The sequence below is a fragment of the Acanthopagrus latus genome, chromosome 22 (genome assembly GCF_904848185.1).
Source record: "Acanthopagrus latus isolate v.2019 chromosome 22, fAcaLat1.1, whole genome shotgun sequence".
NCBI classification, from domain to species: Eukaryota; Metazoa; Chordata; class Actinopteri; order Spariformes; family Sparidae; genus Acanthopagrus; species Acanthopagrus latus.
This window is the reverse complement of record NC_051060.1, coordinates 7210720-7238342: the sequence shown is the minus strand read 5'-3', so window position 1 is coordinate 7238342 and position 27623 is coordinate 7210720. Positions and strand designations below refer to the sequence as shown.

Genomic DNA, 27623 nt, shown 5'->3' with positions numbered 1-27623 from the left:
TGCTTCATAGAGCTGTTCATTTCAGCTGTTTTTATTGGTATGAGTGGAGGGTTACTTTGAGCAGATTCCTCTAGTTTCAGACTAATTTAAGACATTTACTCTGCCTCAAGTAACAAAGTGGCATATTCCAAGAGTAAATGGGCTACCTACTTTTTAAATAAATAGTAAACACATAGTACGTAATGAATTAAGTGCTACATGAGGATGAAATACAAAGTTAGATATAAAATGTGTAAAAAAATGTGTATTCATTTAGAATATTAGACTGTAACTTTGTCCTTTTCCTTGATGCGTACTCTGCCTGATGCGTACTTGGTCTCCTGTCGTCCGTTGGTGTAAATGGTCTTAACCGTCCCATCAGGATCCTCTCTCCTCTTATACTGGGATGTGTGGATCTCTCTATGACCGTTGGTGAAATACACCATCTTCTCTCCTGACCTGAAAGAGATGATGATCCAGAGAGACCAATGAACAAATGTCCTCTGTAAAGCTCTGATTAGGCCTAAGACTATTAGTGCAGCCATAAAAAAACAAACAAAACAGTATTTCATAAGACATGGGAATGAATATTCCTTCTACTCACATACCTCACAGAATATGAAATATCAAACTGTCAGAGTGTGAAGAAGATGACTTTGCTAAGAATTTGATATATAAATTGGATGATGTCAGCATCTGTCCTCTGCCTGGTTACCTCATAGTGGACTAATAATGTTAATTTATTAATGAGGATATCTGTTCGCTGCTACCTTAATGACAGCTAGTCTTCCTTGGTTCCACAGACATTCTGACCCTGCAGTGGTAGTTTAGTCTTACGGTGAGAGGTGAACGATGGTGCCATCAGGGAAAATTGTCCTCTCACTGCCATCAGGCTCCAAATACTTGATGGTTTGGTCCGGAAATACAATCTCTCTCTTTCCCCCATGGTGTCGCTTCTCTGTTACAGTGAGAGATAAATTAAGAAAGAAAGATCATACTATGGGCTGTAGTCATACACCGAAGAGATTTTACAATACTGCTATTGTCCCTAGAGATGTTAACAAACAGTAAAAATATCAGTTTTTCAATAAATCTGACCGCTGTTAACAGTTACAGACAGGATCTGGTCGGTTGGCGCTATGAAAGACACTGGGTACATTTTTTGTTTTACAATGTTTGTATTGCAGAGTTAATCAATAGTACTCTGGTTGCCTTTGTGATTTAAACCTGCAATTACTGATTTTTTTTTTGGGCCACTTGGGGGGAACAGAAACAATTTGTGAAGACACCACTGAAATATCAGTATCACCGTCTTTCAAGTTAATAAAGCAAATTCCTTGATGGCTGCATTTGTACACATTCAGCAGTTATGGAGAAACATTATACATAGTCCAGTTCCAGGAAAACTGTGGCTCTCTGGTTGCTAAAACTTCAACTGTGTTCCCCCTCTGGTCTTGTACAGTGTGCTGTGGACTGTTTCTCTGAATATTTGCCTGCTGTAGTCAAAACTGACACTATGATATCGGTGTGAGTGACAGAAAACAGTAAAGTTGTGGCTGGACATAAAACCTGAGAGCTAGAATTTTCTATTAATATCTGTAGAACAAAAGGAAGCTGCAGATTTAGCCAATGTTTTTTTTACTACGAGTGACACCTCTCACACTGTTTTCACATTATGCCTAAAAAAAGAATATCACAAAAATATAATATAAATCTCAAACCTCAAGAGACCCATGACAACATCTCTTACCAATCTGCTTGTTTGGGAAGTGAAGGACCTCCAGACCACTTGGGTAGGTGGTACATGTTATCTGTAAACCTGCATAGTGATACACCTGCAACCGCAAAAATACACCCATGAACATTCATGGTATTGCTCCATTTAAAGCCTCAATATAACACTTTAAACGAGGCAGCCACAGAGCTCACCACTTTCCCATCTGGCAAAATGTGTTTGACGTCTCCATTGAAGAATGTTACTGTTTTTGTTTTCTTGTCTGCAGAAGTCACTTTCCCTGTCTTGTTAGTGGAAGTCACCAGGTCGCAGCTGTTCGAGAGAGGGTGCTGCATCTGGGGAGAGAAAGAAATCTAATCAGCACAACATTACCAACGTGATGATTTAGACACATTTACAGAAGACATTTAGATGGTAACCTTGAAAATGTGTCTATATGACGCTTCAGCTTGGACTTTAGTTCCCACAGTATGAAATATTATCTTTATGATCCCAGAAAGATCTTTTTACATTTCAATGCTGTTTTCTTATTTATTTTCGGAGCCCCATTCACACTGCCCTATCCATGCAGGAATCATGTGCTGTTAGGCCCTCCCGACTGAGACTCCAGTGGACATTCCCCCAGCATACAGAAACAATCTCCGCAAATGAGAGCCAGACAGGGTGCAAGCTAGACAGGGCGCTGTATTTACTGATGCCCATTCGGTAATTAGGTAATATAAGAGCAAGAAAAGTAACTTTGTCACTTTCCACGATGTATGGTGGGTCAGGATCTCAGTCACAACACTTTATAACAACATCCATAGGATTATAAACAGTTGAAGATACATGTTTAGATTAAGGTTCTAACAAGAGGAAATATGTTGGAAAAAAAAAAGGATATCAACGTCATGATTTTAACTGTCACGCCTCTTTTGGTTTCGGCAGCTTGGTTCAGTGCGAATAAACAAAGGCAGCGTAGACGTGAGCCTTCGTTGCGGCAATAATGTGGAGTCTATAGGGCTATAGAGAGAACACTTTTGGAAATGGCTTTTTGGGAAGGCACAATCAAGTTTGAGCAGTGATGGAGCTGGCACGGGGAGCATATTGACTTGCACTACATGAACATGTAATGAGGTCACTCAGTGCTTTGACACCATCTTTTGTCTGTCCTCATAAATTATTGCAGGGGTGCTTAAAGACCACTTAACACTGTATTATGCACATGAATGAAGGTGAACTCTGGACTTTCTGTATAAAAGAAGCAAGAATCAGGCGTTGTAAAGTGAGAAACACACAAATAATAACGAATAGCAATGTTTTAGAGCCTAGTTCTGTTTCAAAGGGTGTCAAACAACACAAGAATTAATGCTCATCAAACAAACGAAATATAAGTCTGAAATAAGTTGGTCTGAGCATTTATCAAAATGAACGAACACCTAAAATGTATCTGTACTCGTATTTTCCTTTCCTGTGAACTCTCTCCAGTAATTCTCTCTCATCAGAGAAAGTAAAACAGAGGCCCAGCAGGGGGCAGCAAAGCTTCCTTTAGTTTTAACAGCAACATTTGAATCCTTCTATGTGAAGCCGTCAACTTACACGGAGATGCTTCAAATGTTGTTCAGCTGGCTTGACCTGCTGTACTGATGCTTCATTAGCTCTTAATAATAAATTAAGCATCAGTACAGCAGGTCAAGCCAGCCAAATGACATCTGAAGCATCTCTGCCTTAAGTTGATGGCTTCAGATAGAAGAATTTAATTTTAGACCACCTCGTCTATTTATTTTTCAACATAGCCCTCTCCTACACTTACACATTTAGTCCAGCAGTTTTGAAGCATAGGAATCCCTTCTTTGTAGGAGCATCATCACTGTCAAAATGGATCTCAAATCAGAATCCGTATTCCTTTATTGACCCACAAATGGGGAAATTTGTTTGCCACAGCAGCCAAAGGAAGAGGTAGTAGCATGAGGATGTCAAATCAGGTAACTAGGGCAGATTCTGGATGAGTTCAAATCCACATTCCTGGATGGCAGCCATCACCACTGTGGGCTGGAGCACTGTCTCAGACAGTGCTGACTTGTCATTTTCAATAGCCCAAAACAGAAATACTACAAGTGTTATCAACCTAAATATAGTCACCCAAAGAATTTAACTGCACGTGCAAGAGCTGTATGTCTACCTCAGACCATGAACATAATGATCACCACTCGACATGACCACAGAGACCCTATATGTATAAAACAAGTCAGGACAGCTGCGAACACACGTACCCACAAACAGAGCTGAACGTGCAACCTTTTATGGCAATTCTTGGGGCCATAATTATGCTAATGAGCAAATCTCACAAACGTGCAACATCTCATACACAGGTGAAACTCATCAGACAGAAATCAGCTAGTTAGCTAGTTCAGAGAGTTTCACAAATCCAACTTGAAACGTTGGCAAACAAAGGAAACCAGAATATAAAGATTTTCCTGCATAAGGTTGCATGGGAGAATGTTTCACACACAGGCTTAAGCTCTGCAGCCCGTTCCAGATGTTTTTTAAAATCTGTTTTCAATTGAGTAAATCTGTCAGATAGCTCCTCCTCCTTTCTCCGTAATAAAAATGGACAAAAAAAGTTTGGCCTTCGGTTTTCCAGTGCAAGTAATCTATCGTTCAAACTGTTAAGATGTCTGCCTAAAATACCAAGCATGCTCAGTCTCTTTTTTTAATGCTGTGCAGACATTCAATCTGAGGGTGATTTAATGTAGCTTAAAGCCTTGGGGAACTTTTTATCTCAATTATCAACACTTCTTAAGATATATGGTCTCAACAGAATCAAGTTTGGGCAACAAGTTTTGTGACTTCAGGCTCAGGTAACAATGAAAAATTCTGTCACATGGAGATTTTCACTATAGGGTCACTAATGCAGATTTTCAGCATTTATTTCTGATCATCTGTGTCAGTGACTTTTCTGCCAGATTGCCGATAAAACAAACTCAAAATGAGCTACTTTGGGTCTGATGCAATGTCCTCTCACACAAAGTTTCACCCACAAGACTGTCTGATTGGTAACGTGTCACAATTACTAGACTATAAACAATGAATTAATCTGAATCTGCAAAGTAACTAGTAACCACATTTATCAAATAATGTAGAGGAGAAAAGGGAAATACTCAACAACAACACTACTTGAGTAAATTACGAGGTTCACAATTTTGACATCCAAATACCGTGTCGAACCCAGGATGATCCCATTAAGATTAAATTGAAAAATCACTAAATTAAAGACCGGAAAGAAACAAGGACACAAAATACAATAAAAGAGCATATAGGAACTTCAGTTTCTGCAACATATGTCATGCAGAGGCAGCAGAATACACAAACCCCCTTTATCCAATTTCTGTCAGGGCATTCAGAACAGACTGCTTGAAGTCCAGAGAATGAAAGCAGTACTGTCACTGACACTTTTTTGCGTGATAAAGACAGGTAGTATAGGAGCAGACCAAGAATTGCCATATAAGGTGTCAAGGTGTTTAAGAGACTTCGAGTGGGTGGCCAGAGCAGTCATCCTACTAGATAGTATAACTCACAGCGGTGAGCCAGAGCAGTATACACAGTATATTTACCTCTGTCTGCCCCTCCTGTACAGTGTGTGTTTGTGCGGTATACCTGGCGGCCACTGGATCGCGCTGTGGTGCAACTGTGAGTTTCTTCTTCAGCTTGGCGTTTTCTCTGATCAGCTCGTCCACCTGGCATCGAACTAACAACCAATCACCCTCTCTCTGCTTAAACTGCTGCTGAAGAGCCTCCATTTGCTGCCTGAGGACCTGCACACACACACACACAAACACTAGCACAGTCAGAACACTGAATGTGACTCACATGTTGACTTTATGATGTGGGAGAATGACAGTACTTGTTTCACAAATGTACGCGTCGCTGAGTTGCACTTGATGACAAAAGTCTCCATTGGGAAACAGGAAACAGCTTGTTTTCTCAAACGGTCCAGATACTGATGGTTGCTGATGATACTGAATCATTTTCAGGATATCATTGTGTTACACCATCATTCTTTTCCACTCATTGTGGGGTCAAAGTGACAAAAGCTCTGTGACCACACAAGACTACATTCTGATTATGGAGCTGGAATGAAGTAGAACACAGTCAAATTCTGATTATCAAACAGCAAACACTCGCTGTGTTTACATGGAACCTAATGTTCTGATTATAATCTGCTTTAAAGCCCCAACAGGAAAGACGCCTTGTTTAGCCCGAGATGGGATGGTTGTAGTTTTGAGAGGCTCTGCTTCCTCCTTCAAAACTTGATATATATATATGAATATATTCAACCATGAGAAAGTTGCTAAACTTGACAGAATAAGTTGTTAATGCACAGCAGAACCATGGTGAAACCAAACAAAACCAAACATCCCAAAAAACAAACTTCCACAGAGGAAATCAGTGCGGGAAGCGAAAACATACGGCAACCTGCTAGCTGCTAGCAGCAAACACACTATTATCCTGACTGAGCGGCAGACAACAACTGACATTATGGCTCTTATCAACCAGCTGATTTAAACTGCTGACTGTTTGTTGGTCTGAAACAGCGACTGGACGACGTAGTGCAAAGAGTAAGCTCAAACGAAGGTGGCCTGAACGAGACTGGAATTAAAAAACTGGAGTTTGATACTGATCAGTGTTGGAGATGACCGGAGGAGGCCAGGTTGCTCAGTAAGCGTGTGGATGACCTCGTCTGGCGGTCCAGACGACAAAACATTTGGATCATAGGTGTCAAAGAGGGTATGGAAAAGGGCAGCCCTACAGAGCTTTCAGGAGAAGTGCTAATATCACTGAGGGGAATGGAGCAGGACACCCCGGCCTGTCTTTCTAGAGGGAGATCGGTCTGCTGTGGTAACTCTCTTTCAGCCCTTCTGAATAGCCTTTTTAAGACAAACAGATCTTTATATAGAGTGAACTTTCAGGTACACAGCTCTCTGAGAAAGTGCTGACACAGAACAAAACATAGTTGAAAGCCCCTGTTTTGCAAGGCATTCATGGAAGTCTGATGTTGTGCCCTATATTAACTTCATAACAGTGGTAACTATTTTTAAAATTATGTCAATATGTTCGGCAAAATTTTAATTTCAGTAATCATTATTTATTTATTTTTCTCCCTTTGATTTCCACTCTTGGGTTGCTTTTTTGTTCTCCAACACGAGTCGTGTTGGTTTACTTCATACACTACTCATACAAACTCTTTAGGAACTTAACGTAATAGGACACCTCAACAGTAGTTCTACATCTTCAGGACAGGGAGCTGATCGAACATGCACCGAAAGAGATTAAATATCCAACGAGGAAGAGAAATGCATGACTTGACATCACTTTTGTGGAGGAGACACAGCTGTGACTACATTCAGTGTTAACACTAGACCCTCTTAATCACTAAACCCTCGTAAACAGGTAGAACCAAAACATTCAATCGGAATGAATAAATGCTGTCCATGTAAACAGAGCTACTGCTGTTTGTTTTGTTGTGCTTCCCCCCCCAAATGTCCTCAAAATGCATGTATTAATTAACTGTGCGGTCACCCCGGAGGATATATGTTTGTGGTGCTGTTAAAATGTGTTGCATTGTTTAAAGGTGCACTATAGAGTTTTGGGGAAGACATTTTTAATCAGAGGTGAAAGATGTTCATTGACTTTTCGATGCTTGAACAAACTTAACAAACGCTCCGTCCTCATGACTGAATAAATTGTATAAACAAACTGACCTTAAAGGACAACACAGTTTCATAGTGTTTTACTTTGTCTGTATCTGGCGGACCCTGCCACCTTTCTAGCTTCAAACAGAACAGCAACAGGAGAACAGCTTAAGGAAAAAAAATTAAGATTTCTGAGTTTGTATCATTATCTCATTAATATTGTTAATATTAAAACTCTGGGTTTGTATTTCTTCTCCAAAACTACATAGTGCCCTTTAAGTGTTATTACTTAACCTACCCTCACTGATTTAATGAGGCTGACAGGCAGCCTCCAAATGATCATACTTTTGACTAAACATCTGTCATCTTCTGTCGTCTATGACACTTTCAACAAAAAAACTGAACATTAGAACCTTCATGAAGGCAGGACTTACTGCAGGACAGCTGTATGACCCTGCACTGACTTTAGCCAGGTGTGACTAGACAAACTGGTGACTAAGTGTGTACATGTGACTGAGACTGAGTGTGTTTGTTTCTCAGGATAAAAGAGGAGTGGACGTACGGATTTTCCCTGCCTCCCTTTTCCCAGGAAGCCTTGATATTTAATGACATAAACAATCTATTGCCTGAAGCTGTTGCTGTGAAACAACATTATACACGATAAAAAAAAGGGGATAATAAAGCTGAGATGTAATTATGTATACAAATACACATTTATGAAACCATTTCTCGTTTTGCTAGGGCTCCTTGGAGACGATCCTTGGAAAACACCTACAGCCCTGTTTCCCCCTTCTTAGTACAAACCACTGTTTGCACAGCACTGCAGTGGTATGCTAAGTTTCTGGAGCTGTCAAATAAGACCTGTTTTCACCACGCCTCCTGCCACTAGGTTCAAAGCAGGCCACATAATAGTTTCAAGTATGACATGCAGATGAATGACAGATAAGTGCAGGCAGCAACTTGCCCATGTCACTTCAGGAGAGGAAAACCTGCAGTAATCAACTGGAAATTAGGTGCTGCAAACATCAGAGTGAATCATCAAAAGTGAATTAACAGACACCTTTTCAGTTAAAGTACACCTCATTTCCCAGAAGCATCCATTCTGTTGTAGTCCGGTGCTGAATCAAGCTTCACATTTAGTTTAGACTCTCAATCCCTGGATTGAGAGTGGCACCTGCAAGTATAGCTGAGGTATTGGAGTTTAAGAGCTTGTTATCCATTAAACACAAATGCAACACTGGTGGTACCAGTTCTGCGACATACACCCTGAAGGTGTGGGGGTGGTTTTCATGGCTCAAGGGAACACTAGAAGGAGCTTTTCTAAAATGCAGTAAACTGACATCAAGTTTTGAGACTGGCCTGTGTTAATCAGTACTTTCATGACTCAAAGGGAGTTCCTCTCCAAGATGTCTTTTGGGGAATTTCAACTGTGTGTACACTGTTTGGCATGACAGACTGTGTTGCGAAACAAGTCAAAGATGTCATGAGAAACACTGAGTAGTTGGTTAAGCAATAATGCAGCCTTTCAGCTGCCGCAACTGACTTTTATACGGCTTAAAGGATATACGGGTGTTATTTTATCTTATTATCATTATCAACAAATTCCTTGAAAGGAGCCAAACCAACAATGAATTTAACCTGCTAAGTAATATCTGTTGCTGCAGCCTGATGTAGATTACACCTGTGTGCCAAATAATTCCAGTACTGTTAAAAACACATGAAAGAATTTTAACCGTTGCATCAAGTTGCATCTTACTGGTAACAGAGGTGGGCAACACTGACTGAGCCTGATCCCTCTTTTTAATTGAAACGAGAATCAAATCCAAATATGTGTCCACTCCTCAAGCAATGTTCACACTACACTGATCTTTTTTTAAAGATAGGAGACAAAAAGCTCCAGATCAGCAACAGATCGACTGTCATCCTTCCTTAAGTAGAAGCAGACAGTTTCACGTTTTCAGTGCAAAAATCATCCTTGCTTTCCACGCACCCTCCCAATCCATCCTCTTACACATTTGAGGTGTTTTTTTTGCTGCAAATCAGCACACAAACAACTTGGACTGCTTGTTCCGTATCATTCCTGCGTCCAGACTCGCATGCCTGAACTTGCAATCTGTGAGCCCGTCGATGATCAGCTGTGTAGCGTACGAAGAACAAAGAACGCAAGATCCCGATAACAGGACAGGTATTTGCAGAGCGAGAGAGTGAAACAAAAAAAAATGGTAGTAAACGCAAAAATCTGACAGGGCAGACAAAACAAGAATAAAAGGTACAAAATAAATAGGACTGAATGAACAGCACTGAAAACAAAACATAAATTCAATGTTTCCAAAGGCTTTCACAAACAGAAAGGTCATTAGAAGAGATTCAAAAGAGGCTTAGAATTATTAGGTCAAATTTAGTCTAGAGTCTGACCTGGACTTCCCTGGATCGCAGGTTGTGCAGATTTCTCCCGGCCTGCCTGCCTTCTCTGTCCGAGAGGAAGTTATCTCCTTCACAGCCACTCTGGAGCTCATCTTTCTCATCCGCTATTTCTCTGCATGTAAACAGAATAACTCAGGCAATACTGCAAAATATTAGAAGTGATAAAATATCTGAATTCACTGTGTTGGCAGGATAGCGTCTCTCTGTTTGCACTGAACACACACATAGCTGATGCTGATGAGAATCATAACACTGTGAAAATATTGTCACAACACTGTTTACTTTACACAATAACATAAAATAAACATGTTAATATATCAAATCTACACAAGGGGTGAGTCTACATTGGTGGCGTAAAGATATGCATATCAGTTTGTGCGCATGCCTTCTGTGGGAGGAAATTAAATATCACAAACTAGAAAAGAAGCTTAAATAGGCATCACGCTACACTGATAAGATCGAAACAGCCTGCTTCCTGATCAAGACAGTGCTGCAAAGATGTGCCAGTAAACATGATCAGTAGGTGTATTATTGCCATCTTGCATACTATCACAACATCAAAAGGTCTTTTGTACCTGGGAAATCCCTGTGACGTCTGTGTCATTTTTGAGTCACACTGATTATCAGCTTTCCATAGTTTCTGAGCCCCTGAACATGAAAAAAATACATAAAAGAGACCTTTGAGAAGCAGAATTATGGAGACCGTCTTCACTGCAAACTTGTGGCTTGTTTCTCTACAAAGGCAACCATGGAATAAATGTCAAAAGTGACACCTCGATGTGTTTATAACCCTAAAGCTGGCCAATCGCTGCTTAAAGAGTGCATAACAATAGTTCCTTTTGAAAACATAAATAGGTCATTAGAATGTCAGTTAATCCGGTAGTTCTAACCAGTACTTTGTTTAAATCATGCGTTTCCTTTTTAAGATAATACTTAAGCCAAATTCAATACAGAATTTTGTATATATCAAGTGTTTCTTATTCAAGCACTGCAGGTTACCTATAAATGTGCGTAGTATAAATGTTGTGTCAAAGACTTTATGGAGGAATAGGGCTATCAGAGCGAGTCAGGCTGATCTAGATTTTGCCAGTATATAGTTCAGTGGTAGGTTTAAAGATCTGTAACAGAGCTGAACAGATGTATCAGATATATGAATTTCAAAGTAGAAGGATTGGACTTCTACATTTCTACAAAAGACAGATAAATGAAATCGAATACAATGTTTGTGGCAATAAAGATCTCAAAATTCAAAAGTTAAGTTTAATTACTTTAGGTCCTCGCATTAAATCTAAGACATTATAAGACTTTCCTGTGAAGATGGCCTGTGTACTGTGCACACATAGTGGAGGACAGAGATAAAATGCACCTAAGTCACTGCAAAACTTCGTGTTTATGGTCCAGTGAATGAAGAAACAACCTAATAATAATCTGAGTCATCAAACTAGTGCTGTGTCAGGAACCGGAAGCCAATTGCTCTCTGCATAAGTTGTAGCCTGTTAGTAGCTGGCATTGCCACAAGCATCTGTACAACTGATCTGCACTGGTGCGTGCAAAGTTGACATGACACGAGAAGTCACAATGGGAATTATCCTGGAATTTTCCTTTAGCTTTCTGCTGATTGGACATTACCCAACAAACGCATTTCATACTGACACAATTAAAAAGTGACGTTGGACAAAAAGACCAGTGCGAGGCAACAAAAGCAGAGAGGCTATAAATTGGATTTGGTATATTTATGTGGTGATTATGTGTTCAAGTGTGTGGGTGTGTTGTAATAATTTGTACAATTGTAAACAGAAGCCTAGTTTTGAGAAGCAGTCTACTCCAAATTACTGAAACCGGTACAGCAGAACCAAAGATACCGCCTGTTTTGATTCCACAGTGTTCTTCCTTTTCAAATTCTGGTGCCTACATTACCCACAATGCAACTTCACTTGAGGCAATTTATCAGATTGCATGCAGCTTCTTCTGGAACCAAAGAAGGCTTCATACTGCTTTCTTTAACATAATGTCATAGTACCTGTAAAACACTTAAATGTGTAAAATCAGTGGAATTCCTCTTTAAATATATGTTTAAATTACCATCATGAGTTCTATCATCTGTGTTGGAGCAGAAGGGAGAGGAATGTTGCTGATGTTGAAGACTCTGGTCCTGTTTCAGTGACTGGATTCGGGGGAACATCCATCCCTCCTCAGACTGACTGGGAGACCCATCTTCTGATTGGTTCAAATGGGACTCCTGGAGGCCGAGGCGGGGAGGAGGGGACGGGAGCTTGGGAAACTGGTGACACTGGGAGGGCGGGTTATCCTCCTCGCTGCTACTAGCACAACCACTGGTGCTTCTTATTGTGGAATGCATGGGAAACGTACTGTGTTTCAGAGGTGTTGGGGCTTGACTTGTATGGTTTGGCGCACCAAGACAGAATGCTGCTGCTGCTGCTGCTGTTGTTGTAGCCTGTTTTCCACCTTTGACCCAATTTGAGCCAGTGTTGCTTCCTGGTTTTGAATTGATGCACTGGCAGAGAAGCAAGCGTGTTTGTGTTTCATCACAGCTTGTGGATAGAGTTTCCACGTTCAAGCTTGAGAGTCTCTCCATGTGGTCGTTCATGGTCTCAAAACTAACAATAACTTCCTGATTTCCCCAGGCCCGAGGGGAAACTCTGTTGTCCCTCAAAAGGGGGAAGATGTTGAAATGTTGCACTAAATGTGATTCATACGCAGTGCTGGGATGTTTGGGTGTCCAGACATGTGTGTTGTTCTGCTGCAGGGATTGTTCCCATCGATCCTCTGAGGTGGCACCATTCCTTTTTCCATGAGGTACCATGAATTCAAACTGACCTTTCACCTTTTCTTTGTCAATTATTTCTCCAGCAGTTTCAGGCTTGTTCTCTGTTTCTTGGTGCCTCCCTCTTTTCTCAATAGAGGCTTTTGCCTGAGAGAGTAATTGATCAAATCTGTTTTCTGTCTGTGTTGACTGAGGGTTATTACTTTTCTCTTTTCCTTCCAAATGAGGTTTCTTTCTGGACGTGTTCCATCTTTGTAACTGGCAATCTTTCCCTTCTCTTTCTCTTTTGTCTGGAATCTCTGTGATCCCTTTTACTTGGAATGGTGGCGTTCCAGGCTGGTGCAGGAGAGGAGTGTTGAAGTCAGTTTGCCCTTGGCTGTGGACCATGGAAAAGACCTCTGCCTGAGCTTGGATATCTGTTTGGATGTTTCTCTGGCTTTCCTGGGGTGACTGAGGATTATATGGACCAGAGCAAAAGTCCTGTAACGTCTCAATCTTCTGGCAACGCTCCGGCTGAAAGGTCAGAGACTGGAAGGTTTCCAGCTGTGTTCCTTCGTCTTTTACGACCATAGATGGGGCAGAGGAGGGCCTCTGGATGCCAGAGGTTAACTTCCTGCTGGGCGCTTGTTGGCTGACGGAAGCCTTCGTCTGGACCTCCTGTTGGTCAGTGTCCTTCATGTTGTTTCTGTCCATCCTGGAAATGCCCTCATCCTCTGACAATAAGAACTGTCTCTCCGTCATCATCCTACTGCTGTTCTGAAAAATAAAGTTTGAAGAGGAATCATTGGAGAGCAAGTGTTGCTGTTGACATTTAATAAAATATGTCTAGCATTTGCCAGATTCTGCGGTAAAAAATTGTTTTGGAAAGTCGGTGGAAATCTGGGATACTCTGTGTCGCACTGAGCAATTTTCACTAATAAAAACTTGGTGGTTTGGATTTACCCCAACTGATATGACTGATTGTGAAAGGACAATCCTACACATATTGACATAATGAATGCATAGAAACCAATGACTGAACCTTTCCTTGTCCAGCATTTGATGTATGACTTGTGCTGTATAGATTAAGATTGACTGATTGATGCTGCATACTACAGCATAAAATACCTGCAGCTGTTTTGCCTCCGAGATATCGTGTGTTTTCAGCTGCTCCCCTGCAAACTCCCTGAATGTTTCTTTTTCCCCTGTGGCAGATCTGATAAGCATTGGTGACAAGATAGGAAAAAAAAGAAGAATGGTCCAATTAAATTCAGAAAGTAAGGAAAAGGAAATATCTAATACAATCATAGTTCAACTCTTCCAGAGAGGAAAAGCATATGCTACAGTAGGAGTGTCAGAGTACCTGTTTAGGGGATTGGCAGGCAGGATGTCCCTCACTCCAGTGGGGCTGACTCTATCCCGGTCTCCATCTCTGTTCACAGCCCGAGCATTCCCTGTGATGACAGGTAATGCGACACTCATTTCACACTGGACTAAACACACACTCACATTCATTAACGTCTGGCTTTTGCCTGTAATTTGAAGTGCATTATCTGCATTTACTCCTGCATCAATTGTCTCTGCCATAGTCAAGATTTGAGATTCAGGGAACTTTATTGTCTATCACAGTGACAGAAAATTTTTCAAAAGAGTAATGTCTATTTTGTTTAAAATGCATACTGCAGTGGGAATCAAATATTTCTTGTACAGTAAGTTCTCTTTTTCACCATAATGTTAAAATGTTCTGTCTGATGTTAAAACTTTTCAGGCTCCTCAGGAGAAGCAGGCGCTGTTGGTCCCTTTTGGAGACCCCATCAGGGATTTTTGTCTGCTCCGGCTACAATCAGCTGTGATAAAAACACAGGCCGAGGTGAGCTCTGTAACTCATTATCCTTCTCAGGTGTCATGATATGATGTGTGCTGAAGCTGAGGCTGATGGCTTGTTAACTCTCCCATCTGTCTCTACTCAAGTAGCCCTTGAACATTGTTCAGTCGGCACTGAGTTTGAAAGAGAGACTGAAATTAGTCTTTAAAAAGTATTCAAAAAGTAAGCGTTGTGAGTGGCTCGCAGGCTGCATGATCTGTGCTGCTCATGGGCAACAGAGAAAGAAGTCTTCCGGATGCAGTATGATCTGCTGATTTCTACTGTTCGCTGCTTTTCCGGTGCATTCGTGACGATGAACGTGAAACACAAGGAAAAAACAAACTGAAAGGCAAACTTATCTCCTGTGCAATGTGAAAAAGTCACACGCCTATTTTTAACAAGTAAACTTGCATTTGAATAAAACAGCATACACATGCTGTAAAAGTGTAAAAGTGTCTCTCTGCTCTATCTTTTATGTGGGAGAAACAGGACATCAAAACTTTTAAATAGTGTGTAATTCAGGTAGATCAGAAAGTAGTGAGTCTACAGAACAGGAGGTGAAGGAAAGCTTCCCTGTGTGCAAGCTGGAGGCCAAAAGCATTTAACTGGACGAGTGCCAAACATCTCAGCCTCCTGCAAAGTAGTATGGACGTAAGTGAGAAAGCTCCACACTGCTGTGAGTTATAGCATCAAGTACAACTTTACAGTAAGTGTTACTGCAGTCACAGGTGGGCTCGACAGTCCGAGTACAATAGTCTGATTGTTACTCTGTCAGAGCCCTGCTGGATTCTACCACTCACAAGAATCAAGCCATGATCGCACGTTCTATTATAGGTTCAATAACCCTGCTGGTAGTCATTGCTGTTCAGTGTTTGGGATGTTAAGTTTGTGATCTCCATATGCTTACATGTACTCCTTTGAAATTATCCTTATTAAAGATACAACATGTAACAATTCCACATTAACATTTGTGAAAATGACACGTTACCTGTTCCATATTTTGTTGAGTTGCGTACAATGTTCAAACTCAGAGAAATCTGTCATTCAACCTAAGACAATGGAGCGTTTCATTTGGTCACATTGTTGCAATAACTGCCAGGGAAACATAAGAATCTGCTGAGGAGGATGAAGAAGGAAGTTGACGAATGTGACTCAGCGTGACGTGAATAAAATATTAATATATTTCCTCATCCATGAATATCCATTTGAATCATATCTGATACATTTTCAACTGCAATTGTGGTTGTTTGGCGATTAAGTCAACAACTTGAACTATCCCACGCTACTTCACAAAATCATTGTTTCGATTAAGAGACTCCTTGTGGGAAAAGTTACACACTGTGCACTTTTTTTTTCTAGAAAAGAATACTATTTCTTTTTAAGGTACGTTTGTGTTGAAGTAATTACTCTGTTTCTAAATGATCCAAGGGCGTAATATTGACAGAACGAAGACTTTGTCGTCCATGGACACCAGCTAATGCAGCCACATGGAACTAATCATTGACATCTAGGTATTTTATGAGGTATGAGCCAACATTGCCAATTAAAATCCAGATGATCTGTCGAGTCCATAGAGCAAAACCCATTAAACAAGACACCCTTTAGATGAGACTAAGCTGTGATTTTGCTTCTAATAATATCTGTGATGATCTGTGCTGGTGTGGGTATAACTTACAATCTTATTATCGACAGCAAAATATCCACACTTCCCACTATAAAAGTGCTAACTGTAAATAACTGGCTGCTATGTGTGTGTGTGTGCTACTAGTTCAACAGTACATGAGGGACAGGGTGTTCAAATATGACATGAAACTGTGAATCACAGTCATAAAAAGTCTCCAGGTAGCTTAAGTCTTGCTGCGCAGGAGCTACCGAGGACCAGACTGCTGGGCTCTGATTACACCAAGACGGAGCTCTGATCCCCTGCATAGCTGACTGAGTAACCCAATACACAATTAAACCACTCTGGCGGGCAGTGCAGGATGGGAGAGGAGGTCAAGGGTCAGTTTGAAAAAGTGAAAAGGGATGACAAACAGAAAAATATTTGCCTGATTAGGTCAAGTCTAAGACAGGGAATATTAAATCAAACATTCTTTCACTCAGTATTAACCCACAGTAATTCAAATCAAAGCAAACTTACGTATTAATCCTTTTTGAGCAATAATGTAACACACTAGACTGATATAGTTAATTCATAGGTTGGTAGGTGGTGAACGCTTTGAAGTTTCATGTACCTAATCGTGTTCCAACATTCAGTTGGTTTGGCCAAGACAGTGTCAGCAACTGCAACAAATGAAGAGCGTGACTTGAGCCCCTTCTGAAGCAAAAGCAACTTTCAAATCATGAACCAGATCTTGAAAGAGTGAGCTTCCTTCCTCCACGTCTCTAAAATGTGTCTCTGCAGAAAGTCTGAACCTGCTTAAAATACTGAGAGGCCTGTCTGGACACGAGTTCGAGGCATGCAGAGTTCAGAGTGAGGCCCTGGGTTAACCCCTCTCCTTCTCCCTTAAAGAAGTCCTCCTCCCTTAGGACGCCACATTCCATGCAGACCTAACTTACTTGTCCTTACATAGTAGAAAACATTGACAGCAGCACTGCGTCTGTTTCCTCGTGCCTATGTGCAGAGCTGTCACCAATTCTCAGGGCTCCACATCTGGGTACTCTAAGGAAAAAAAAAGTTCTTGGAATATCACCAGCATTTTTAGCATCTAATAAGATGAATGTGCAGTGAAACTGAGCCAGTAGCTAGGACACTCAAAAACGGAAATTTACGAGAAACAGTGAGTTCTACGGTTGTCTCTAGGATTTACTGAATCCCCAGAAAAGAAGGAACCGTTCGTTCTCACAGTTATTGGCAGGAAATAGCACTTTGCGCTGAAGGAAAGTGACATAATTCCGTAACATTCTTCTCGTCAGGCTGGCTGTGCTATTAGTATCTGTATCACAATAATCTCTTCAACTCCATGCTTAGTTTGATGACTTAACCACTCTTTGTTTTCTTCAGAAAAATACTAGTTTGGTCTGTTTGTATCTTATGTTACAGGCAGGTCTTGTCCTTGTCAGCTCAATTGGTCCCACAGTGGAAAAGCAGCTGGTGACTCGCCTCCTCAGGCTATAAGGCGGAGCTACAAAAGCAAAGCTCTGTAGCAAGCAAAACTCTGCACAGCGGGAGAACTACCACCAGACCTGATACTGGCTCTCACAGAACAGGACATACAACCTGAAGGACTTTGGAAACTAGATACACACGGTGGAACTGAAAGAGGAATTCCAAAACTTGAAAGAGGATTACAACAGAGGACACTAACGCAACTTGTCGTTGTAGTGTGTTTTTTTTTTTTTTGTTTTTTTTGTGTGTGTTTGAGCGGGAGGCTTTGAGTGTGAAGTGACTTCCTTGACAGGTCAGAAAAGAGCACAAACATGATGAACTCCACTTTCCAGAAAATTGAGGACTGTGAAGCCACAAACAAGGCTCTGTACAAATTCTACGCGGCTATCATGATTATTATCGTTCTCCTGGCCTTGCCCCTGAATGCATCTGTCCTCCACCTCTTCATATTCAAGATGAAATTCTGGAAATCCAACACCAACAACATCTTTCTTTTCAACCTCGTGCTGGCGGACATTCTCCTGCTCTTCTGTTTGCCCATAAAGGCGTACAACTTCATCCAAGGGGAGAGGAGGAGTACGAACGACACAGTGTGCAAAGCTATGCTCTTCATGTTGTTTTTGAACCGAGGAGCCAGCATTGCCTTCCTGACGGTGACCTCCATCGATCGATATTTCAATGTGGTACATCCTGGTCGAAAGAATCTCTTAAAAGCTCTCAAGAAATCTCCTCACATCTCCATTCTCATCTGGCTGCTTCTTCTGCCTCTCACCATTCCCACAATGTTGAAGACCTTCGAATGCTGCAACAGCCACAAATCCAGTGACGATAGCGAAGATACCTTGATCAAGGTAATGTTTACATGCTCTATGTGTATTTCTGTTAAAAGTCACAATGTGTTTGTTATTGGTAGGTTTTTAACACCGGTCTAAAAAATCTGGGACGTGCACGAGATGAGTGAAATGGGAAGAAATGACACAGCATTTCAGCAACAAATGATTCATCTTGAAGTTTTCAGCTTTGCCATGCTGACAGCTGTGACCATGTGGCAACACAGTGCTGAGTGAGCAAGATTTGGTTTCACTGTTAGCATCCAAAGTTGTTTAGCTCTCATTTACGCAACACACTGTTCACACCAGGAAGGTGCACGATGAGTTGACTAGTCAATTTAATGTTTCTACCCTCGTTCATCTGCATTAGAAATACAAGTCTGCTGAACATATATAATTTACATGTTAACAAATGTAAAATACATATAGACCTAATTTGCTCTGAAATGACGTCCTTCTGGTAAAATGTTTTTATTTAAAAAATAAAAAGACAAGCATCTGTTAATAATGTCAAACAAATCCGGTTAACTGTTGCATTTTAAGATGTTACCACGATGTACAATGACTGATTATTATTTTTTACAAAAAGTAATTGCATTCACCCAGTTATAATGCAGATATGATAATCAGTCACATTTTTCTCATGACTCTTTGCAGTGTTTAATGTATAACTTTTATTTAGTGAGTGTACTGACGGATGCTTGTTACCAACTGAAAAAAACACTTATACTGTTGTATGAAGCATACAATTTTTGTTCAATAACAGACATTTATTTGAATGAAAATCTTTGAGATTATAATTTTAATACAATGGAAAGCAGGACTTGTAATGGGGCACTTTTACACTGTCTTAATGATACTTTTCATTTTAAATAAAGGATCTGAGTACTTTTCCCCACACTGCCTTGCACAGTGATTCGGACTAATGCTTAAACCACTGATGTCCATTTTGAATGGAAACTGTCCAACCGATCAACCAATTGTGTTTTTTTCTAAAGAGCAATCTTTTTATTATTTTTATCTATTTTATTATTTGATTTCAGGACGTGATTGACAGTTTGCGAGAAGTGGTCTTCTTTACCCAGATCGTCATCCCCTTCATCATCCTGGTCTACTGTACAGTGCGTATTATCAACCGGCTCAGGAAGAAGACAGTTGGCGACAGAACCAAGCTGAAGAGAGCTGTCTTTTTGGTGACCTCTGTCATGGTGGTCTTCTCTTTTTGCTTCCTGCCCTGCGCTATAGGCAGGATGGTTCTGCTGATCGTCCGGGTCCAAGTCGAAAATGAATCCATCCAGGATAAAGCTGCTGTGGCCTTTGACGGCCTCATGGTGCTCTCCTACATGGACTGTCTACTGGATCCGCTAATCTACTGCTTCTGCAGCACCAAGTTTAAGGCTATTTATCTCTCCAATTATTTCCCATTCTTAGTGAAAGATGTATCAATTCCAATAGACAGTTCAACTGGAAACTCAACACACCCTACACAAAATACTGTCATTTGAAAATCATGAGAAAAAGATGCTGGATGGTGAGTGTACATGCTACACAGTAGAGAGCGATAGTGTTTCCCAACAATGTACCTACTTTAGAAAAGATGACTCGGAAGGTCAAGTGCGCTATGAAGACAAGACGAACAATGAATATTTATATTTCTATTTTCTATTAATGGAAATATACATACATTTGTAAATATGGGGGGTTGTTACGGTTTGTCCAAAATGTTCTTCAGTATTGTAGATATAATGTCTGAACAGTCACAAAATACTTTAAATTCATATTTTATATTTTACGTTTTAATAGTTTTTGCTGGAAGCATCTGGCAGATCAAATCGAACCTTACGGTGGGCCAGCTTTGGCCTGCAGGCTTTACTCTGGGCAGCCCTGGTGCAGAATATATTGGTGGACATTAGAGTTTTTGAAGGGGAATGCCCATGAGCTAAAGCATGCACATCTGTCTCTCTGTTTGTCTTGCACAGCAAAAAATAGTTTAAAAAAATAGAGTAATGACCATAAAATATCCTGTCAAGTGTTGGAGGCAGAAAAAGAAAAAAAAAGAAAGAACAAGAATCTTTTTGTCAGATCGTACCAATCTCACACATCAGTTAAGGCTGAGAACATGTAGCCCTGCCACCTCAAAGTGTTTAAATCTTGTCAAATCTTGTCTTGTCTTTTTTTTTTTTCAATGAAAGTGCAGATGTCGATAAACTCAGGGAACTCAAAGTGGAAACTATACTCTCCAGAGGTTTCACAGTTATGATGGACAGTACTCACTGGCGTGGATTTCTTCAGCATGTAACTGACCCCAAAATAGATACACATTAGGCCAATGGTCAGTCCCCTATTACACAAGACTTAATCCTAAAGGACGCTAAAGGAAGCTGATCATTATTGATTTATTATCATTATTGTATAACTGTTGATACTGCTTGGGGAACAATATGAGTGTAATTTTACTGTACATATTTTCTGCCTGGGATATTATCCTGGAAATGAATTTGTACTCAAAATTACAGCAAACTGTTTTTCTCATTATGTTACCAGCCCCTCCACAAACTCCTGGAGATTTTTAGGTCCCACTTTGACAACCACTGATCCACCAACTAAACGACATGCACCAAAAAGGTAAAATTCTCCTGAACCCCCCTTACAGCATAAATCACGAATCATGTCCGTCATCAGACACTGATAACACTGAAGTTCCACAGTACCTGAGTGAGTCACTGATTGATCTCGCTCACCTTGATTATGTCATCATTAGTAACAATACAGTGAGTTAGGTCACTGTCTGTTGGTCACTGTCTGGCTATCAACACATATGCATATTGCTCATTTGAGTATTCAAGCAGCTGATGTCTGGTGATTCTGAGTTTAACTGAATGTCACTTTTACTCATGTCTCCGTCAAATATGAATCACTGTTTACCACAGAATATGTCATTGCTTTGTATTTGTCACAGCATTGTTTGAGATCATGAGTGTGCAGTTCAACAACATATCTGCAGTGTGGAATATTAGGCAACTGTCTTGTCCAGCTCAAGTTATTATACAATTGAATTAATGGCATAAAAGAGTTTGAGAAATAAACGAAGGGAGGACGATCCTCAGCTCTAAACTCTGTAGAAGCTTTATATTCATTTATTAATGTGGCTACATGACTAAGGATAAGACCAATGTAAACTGACTGAACAAGGAATAATTGTATCTGTACAAAATGTGAGCAACATTTATCAGCTCTTAAATGTCACATCTGCACAATTATCAATTGATTAGAGGTGCATGAAAACTGCAGATGTTTACCGAGTAAACAGAGGAAAATACTGGTCCTAAGGTCATATATTGTACATAAAAGGATGTCAGAGTTTATAAGCAAACACCAGTGTTGCTTTTGTGTAGTTTGACAGTCAGATGTGAGGATTTATCTGGACAGAGCTGTATGTGCACACTTTTATGTGTTGACAGTTTATACCATGTGTTTGTCTGTGATTCCTCCATGCAGTCATTACCTACTCTTTTAAATTATAGCTTTCTGTAAATTCACCTCTCAAAATTACTTGGGATGCAGGCATTTTAACAGGTCAAACACAGGAGCACCTGACATGAGTGCAGCATTATTCCTGTTGTTTAGGATTATTAAATGTTTGACAGTGCCATTTGTTTGGTTATAAAGATTTTTAAAGTACTGATTAAAATGTTAATGTTATCATGTGTTATTATGCGGCTACTCAGTAGGATTTATAACAGCTTCTCATTTTTATGTGAAAGAAGGAAATGTGGCTTCAAACATCTTCTGAATTCCTATGATTAATATATGTATATATTTACATAATGTGGTCCTTAAAATATATGTTTTTGTTGTTTTCTATTTTGTTATAGTTGTCCCAAGCTATGTGTTATCGTCCCAGCAACACATGATGCCATTTGAGTGAAGCTGTCTACAGGATTGTACTGTGTGTCATTTTGGTAGCATAATGTATCACAGAGCAGGGATCACATCCGAAGACCAACTCAACATTTCATGACTGTTTCACAAGTGGCATTAAATACTCGCCACATCTTTTATGTGTTTGTCCTACTGCTGTAATATGTGAATGTGTAAATACATTTTTTTTATATTTTTGAGTACATCTCTGCTGACTGCTCCTTAATCTTAAAGATGATTTTAAATGATTCTGGGTGTAGAACTTGACATATTTACTACAAATTTCAACATGCTGAACTTATTTCCAGCTGCAACAACATAACTCAGCTGCTGTCACACAAATATTCCCATGAACTTCAGAAATGAGTCAGCACGCATTTATGCAATCCCGAAACTTCTGTGCTTGGATAAAGAGTGGGTGTGGGTTTGATTAGTGGCTCTACTGTGTCTGAAAGGCTCCTTTAATAGAACAGGTACTCCCGATTGAAATTGAAGCCACAAAGCTCTAGTCTGTACATTTGTATCCACAAGACCAATTGGTCTAGAGGGATTGGAAAGGATTAAGGAAAAAGGAAGCTAAAGATAGAAGCTTAATTATTAGCATGCACATAATAACTCCTGTTGTTTAGTCACTTAAATCTGTTTCTCACTGCTTGCACAACCTATTCTGAAACAGGGCTGCAGAGGAGAGGTGAAGGGTCAGGACTTCAGGGCACAGATGTATTGGTATCAGAGAGTGAATTCTATTATTCAACTTTATTTTGGATCGTATATCACTTATGCTCATAAAATTGTAATCCTGTGTTAGGGCTTTGGTTGAAAACATCTATTTTAGTTATTCTGACTCATACAGAATCAGAATCAGAATCAGAATCAGAAAAAGCTTTATTGCCAAGTACGATTTTACACATACAAGGAATTTGTTGTGGTGATATTGGTGCATGCATCAAATAACTATTAAGTGAAAATATAACAAATTAACAATATAAACTATTTTAAAAAGTAGAAAATATAACTATACAATATAAATATATATACACAATCTGTTTTTTTTTGGGTAAAAGGATAAAAGGAGCAGACCGGCTGGCAGTGAACAATTACAAGAATGATGTGCAAATGAAAATGTGCAAATGAATAGGAAGTTCAAGCTGAGCGTTAATGTAACGCATAGAGTTATGGTGCTGTCAGTGTGACAGTAGAGTCAGTGGTAGAGGTGGAGTGTGAGGACTGTCAGGGGGGATTCAGGCCTTGTTGATAAGGCTGACAGCAGACGGGAAGAAACTGTTCTTGTGGCGTGAGGTTTTGGTCCTGATGGACCGCAGCCTCCTGCCAGAGGGGAGTGTCTCAAAGAGTTTGTGACCGGGATGGGAGGGATCAGCAACAATCTTTCCTGCACGCCTCAGGGTCCTGGAGGTGTACAGGTCCTGAAGAGACGGGAGGTTGCAGCCAATCACCTTCTCTGCTGACCGAATGACACGCTGCAGCCTGCCCTTGTCCTTGGCGGTGGCAGCAGCGTACCAGATGGTGATTTGGAAGACTGAATTTCTGCAGCTGCCGCAGGAAGTACATCCTCTGCTGTGCTTTCTTGATGAGGGAGCTAATGTTCAGCTCCCACTTGAGGTCCTGGGAGATGATTGTTCCCAGGAAGCGGAAAGACTCCACAGTGTCAATAGTGGAGTCACAGAGGGTGATGGGGGCAGGTGAGGCTGAGTTCTTCCTGTAGTCCACAACCATCTCCACTGTCTTTAGAGCATTGAGCTCTAGGCTGTTCTGGTTGCACCAGGTCACCAAGTGGTCAACCTCCCACCTGTAGGTGGACTCGTCACCATCAGAGATGAGTCCAATGAGGGTGGTGTCGTCTGCAAACTTCAGGAGCTTGACGGACTGGTGACTGGAGGTGCAGCTGTTGGTGTACAGGGAGAAGAGCAGAGGAGAAAGAACACAGCCCTGGGGGGATCCGGTACTGATAGTCTGTGCATCGGAGATGTGTTTTCCCAGCTTTACACACTGTTTCCTGTCAGACAGGAAGTCAGTAATCCACCTGCAGGTGGAGTCAGGCACGTTCAGCTGGGAGAGCTTCTCCTGTAGCAGAGCTGGGATGATGGTGTTGAAAGCAGAGCTGAAATCCACAAACAGGATCCTGGCGTAGGTTCCTGTAGAGTCCAGGTGCTGGAGGATATAGTGGAGGGCCAGGTTGACAGCATCGTCTACAGACCTGTTGGCTCTGTAAGCAAACTGCAGGGGGTCCAGGAGAGGGTCGGTGATGTCCTTGAGGTGGGAGAGCACAAGGCACTCGAAGGACTTCATGACCACAGAGGTCAGGGCGACGGGTCTGAAGTCGTTAAGTCCGGTGGTCCTTGGCTTCTTGGGGACAGGGATGATGGTTGAGGTCTTGAAGCAGGCTGGCACGTGACAGGTCTCCAGTGAGGTGTTAAAAATGTCTGTGAATACTGGGGACAGCTGATCAGCACAGTGCTTCAGGGAGGATGGGGAGACCGAATCCGGTCCAGCAGCTTTCCGGGGATTCTGTCTCTTGAAGAGTTTGTTGACGTCCCTCTCATGGATGGAAAGAGTCGTCACTGAGGAGGGTGGGGAGTTGGAGCTGGAGCTGTTGGGAGGTGTCGTGGGGGATGGTGTCAGGACTGTCCCTTTGTCTTTCAAAGCGGCAGTAGAACTCGTTCAGGTCGTTGGCTAGGCGTCGGTCGTTAATGGAGTGGGGGGCTTTAGGCTTGTAGTTGGTGATCTGCCTGAGCCCTCTCCAGACAGACGCAGAGTCGTTAGCTGAGAACTGGTGTTGGAGCTTCTCAGAGTACTGTCGTTTAGCCTCTTTCACCGCCTTGCTAAACTTGTACTTCGCCTCTTTGAATCTGTCTTTGTCCAGAATCCTGAAGGCCTCTTCCTTTGCAAGCCTTAGCTGTCTGAGTTTGGCTGTGAACCAGGGTTTGTCATTGTTGTAACTCACCCTGGTCCGTGTTGGAACACAGCAGTCTTCACAGAAGCTGATGTATGAAGTCACAGCCTCTGTGTACTCATCCAGACTGTTGGTAGCAGTCCTGAACACATCCCAGTCAGTAGAGTCCAAACACGCCTGGAGATCCTCCACAGCTTCACTGGTCCACGTCTTTGAAGTCCTCACTACAGGTTTGCAGAGCTTTAGTTTCTGCCTGTAGGCAGGAATCAGGTGGAGCATGACGTGGTCAGAGTGACCCAGTGCAGCACGGGGGACGGTGTGATAAGCATCCCTGACTGTGGTGTAACAGTGATCCAGAATTTTCCCCTCTCTGGTCGGGCATTTAACAAACTGTCTGTATTTAGGGAGCTCGTGGGTGAGGTTACCTTTGTTAAAGTCTCCAGAGACAATAACCAAAGAGTCCAGGTTGGTCCGCTCCACACACAGTATCTGAAATCAGATTTTTCTTAAATTTCTTGTTTTATTCAATCTTAGTTTCATCTTTTTTGTCAGATGACCAAATAACACTTGACCTTTATGTCAGCATCTAAGTGCAAAAATCTTTGAAAGGGCTCTAAGTAAAACCACTTCTGGTCATGAAGGCTATCAGAATTTACATCTATGATGAAACTGTTGGTTCTGGTTTATTATACCAGTGTGTAAGGAGTCAACAGAAGTCTGTCATGTCATCATCTGTAACCGCTTCCTCCTTTATTTGTGGTCAGTTGTTGCTGGAGCCAATCCCAGCTGTCTCTGGGCGAGGGCAGTGTACTGACTGGACAAGTCGCCAGCTCATCGCAGGGCCCTCACTGATGGCAGAGGTCGCCATGCAAGGTGCCAGCTGCACATCAGCAGCAATTTGGGGTTCAGTATTCCTCTCAGAGATACTTTGACATGCAGCCCTGGGGAGCCGGGATTCGACCAGCGACCTTCCGATTACCAGCCGACCGGCTGAGCTGCAGCCACCCTTGTCACTCAAAAGTATGAACTTTTCAAATGCTACACTACAGTTACAGGATTCTCTATGAAATCTAGGTCAGATATTATCAGTTGCTTTGTCTGAGACAGTAGACAGGTACAGTGGTGATATGATTCTTACCATGACTGGGACATGTCGAGACAGGATGATCCGCAGGCCTCTTCTCATCTGATGGAGGAGATGATAAACCTTACGTTCTGTCATACGATATTGATCAATAGAGCTTTAATACAAGAATGCAATAAATAATATGATTCCATCAAACCATGCATTATCTCTTTTAAAGGCACAGCGAGTAATACATCAAGTTTTAAGTAGCATCTAAAGGTGAAGTTCTAGAAATATATACAATGGACGGTCGTAATCTTTAACGTTTACCCGACCAGCAGAAAGCAAGACACTTCAGCATCAATCTGCAGACATTTCTCTTTCATCAGAGATTTCCATCTGGGAATGTAATTTTTATTTATTTTTCTTGCACTTTTTTGTCCTGATCTCGTTTAACATCTTGGGAGATTAACGATTAATGATTCCCACTCCTGTGACTTTTCTCGTGCAAAATGGGTATGAGTGTCCATCCTTTATCATATTGTGGTTTCAAACTCTCTATACAATGTATTTTTGACAGAAACAGATAAAGGTTGGTGTTGATATGGTCCTTACTCTGGCTGGGACATGTGGAGACAGGATGATCCTCAGGCTTGCCTCGATCTGACTGAAGACTGACTGTGAGGCCACGCACAAAGCCAAGAGATGAAAAGACAGGACAAGGCTTGAAGGTGGGAGGTTACATGAAGATTTAAAAAAAAAAAAAAATGTAAGAAAGTAGAGAGAGGCAGCTTAGTGAAGTCTTATACTTAAAGCTGATACTGTTAATTGTATTAAAGCTGCCAAAAGGAATGTGGGTCAAATTGGGTTTTCTAAACGAATCCCATGGTGTTAGTGTGGGGAGTTCTCTGAATCACCTCAAAGATGTTCTACATATAAATGAAAAATGGTATGACCCACTTCTCCCCACATAAGGAAGAATCAAATGGACCTTCACTAAAAAGACTCTTATAAACACTTTATGATATATTGTTTTAAATCAGCAAATGTAAATGTAATTGAATTTGTAAGTAAAATGTACAATTCACAATAAAAATGTAGATTAAAAATGTTATACATTATTCAAAATCAGCTGTAGGCAACGTGTTTCTGGCTCAGATCTTAAACGTCTTTGCTCATTGACTCTCGTTATTAGTTGTGCTAAAACTGGCTAATCAAGCTAGCTTGGACCTTAACCAGCTGGACATCAGCACATTCAAGGAAATGGTTTACCTAGAATTCGTGGCTAGCTGCATGCAGTGATACCAATATATTTTTCCGCTTTCCCTGAGATTTGGAGCTGGCATGG

General features: G+C 41.1%; 3 protein-coding genes across 3 annotated transcripts in view; 2 read left to right on the top strand and 1 right to left on the bottom strand.

Annotated features, from left to right (window-relative positions):
• Nucleotides 1–295: 295 nt before the first annotated feature.
• LOC119012232 overlaps nt 296–27623 on the bottom strand; it is a 27902-nt gene continuing 574 nt past the window's right edge. Inside the window, exons 2-13 of the mRNA XM_037085853.1 lie at nt 26891–26953; nt 26348–26395; nt 13938–14028; nt 13703–13790; nt 11893–13351; nt 10386–10458; nt 9802–9922; nt 5351–5508; nt 1909–2049; nt 1730–1814; nt 817–937; nt 296–438 (exon numbers count right to left, since the gene is read on the bottom strand). Of these exons, the coding sequence (XP_036941748.1) occupies nt 2013–2049; nt 5351–5508; nt 9802–9922; nt 10386–10458; nt 11893–13339 (1836 nt within the window). The 5' untranslated portion in view covers nt 13340–13351; nt 13703–13790; nt 13938–14028; nt 26348–26395; nt 26891–26953 and the 3' untranslated portion in view covers nt 296–438; nt 817–937; nt 1730–1814; nt 1909–2012. The remainder of the gene's footprint in view (nt 439–816; nt 938–1729; nt 1815–1908; nt 2050–5350; nt 5509–9801; nt 9923–10385; nt 10459–11892; nt 13352–13702; nt 13791–13937; nt 14029–26347; nt 26396–26890; nt 26954–27623) is intronic.
• On the top strand, nt 14423–22498 carry gpr31 (G protein-coupled receptor 31). Its single transcript, XM_037085857.1, has 3 exons — nt 14423–14444; nt 17482–18398; nt 19421–22498. The coding sequence occupies exons 2-3, from the start codon at nt 17859–17861 to the stop codon at nt 19880–19882; spliced, it is 1002 nt and encodes a 333-aa protein (XP_036941752.1). The 5' UTR covers nt 14423–14444; nt 17482–17858; the 3' UTR covers nt 19883–22498.
• LOC119012233 (12-(S)-hydroxy-5,8,10,14-eicosatetraenoic acid receptor-like) overlaps nt 26200–27623 on the top strand; it is a 13587-nt gene continuing 12163 nt past the window's right edge. Inside the window, exons 1-2 of the mRNA XM_037085855.1 lie at nt 26200–26229; nt 26856–27006. The gene's annotated coding sequence lies outside the window, so the exon portion shown is untranslated. The remainder of the gene's footprint in view (nt 26230–26855; nt 27007–27623) is intronic.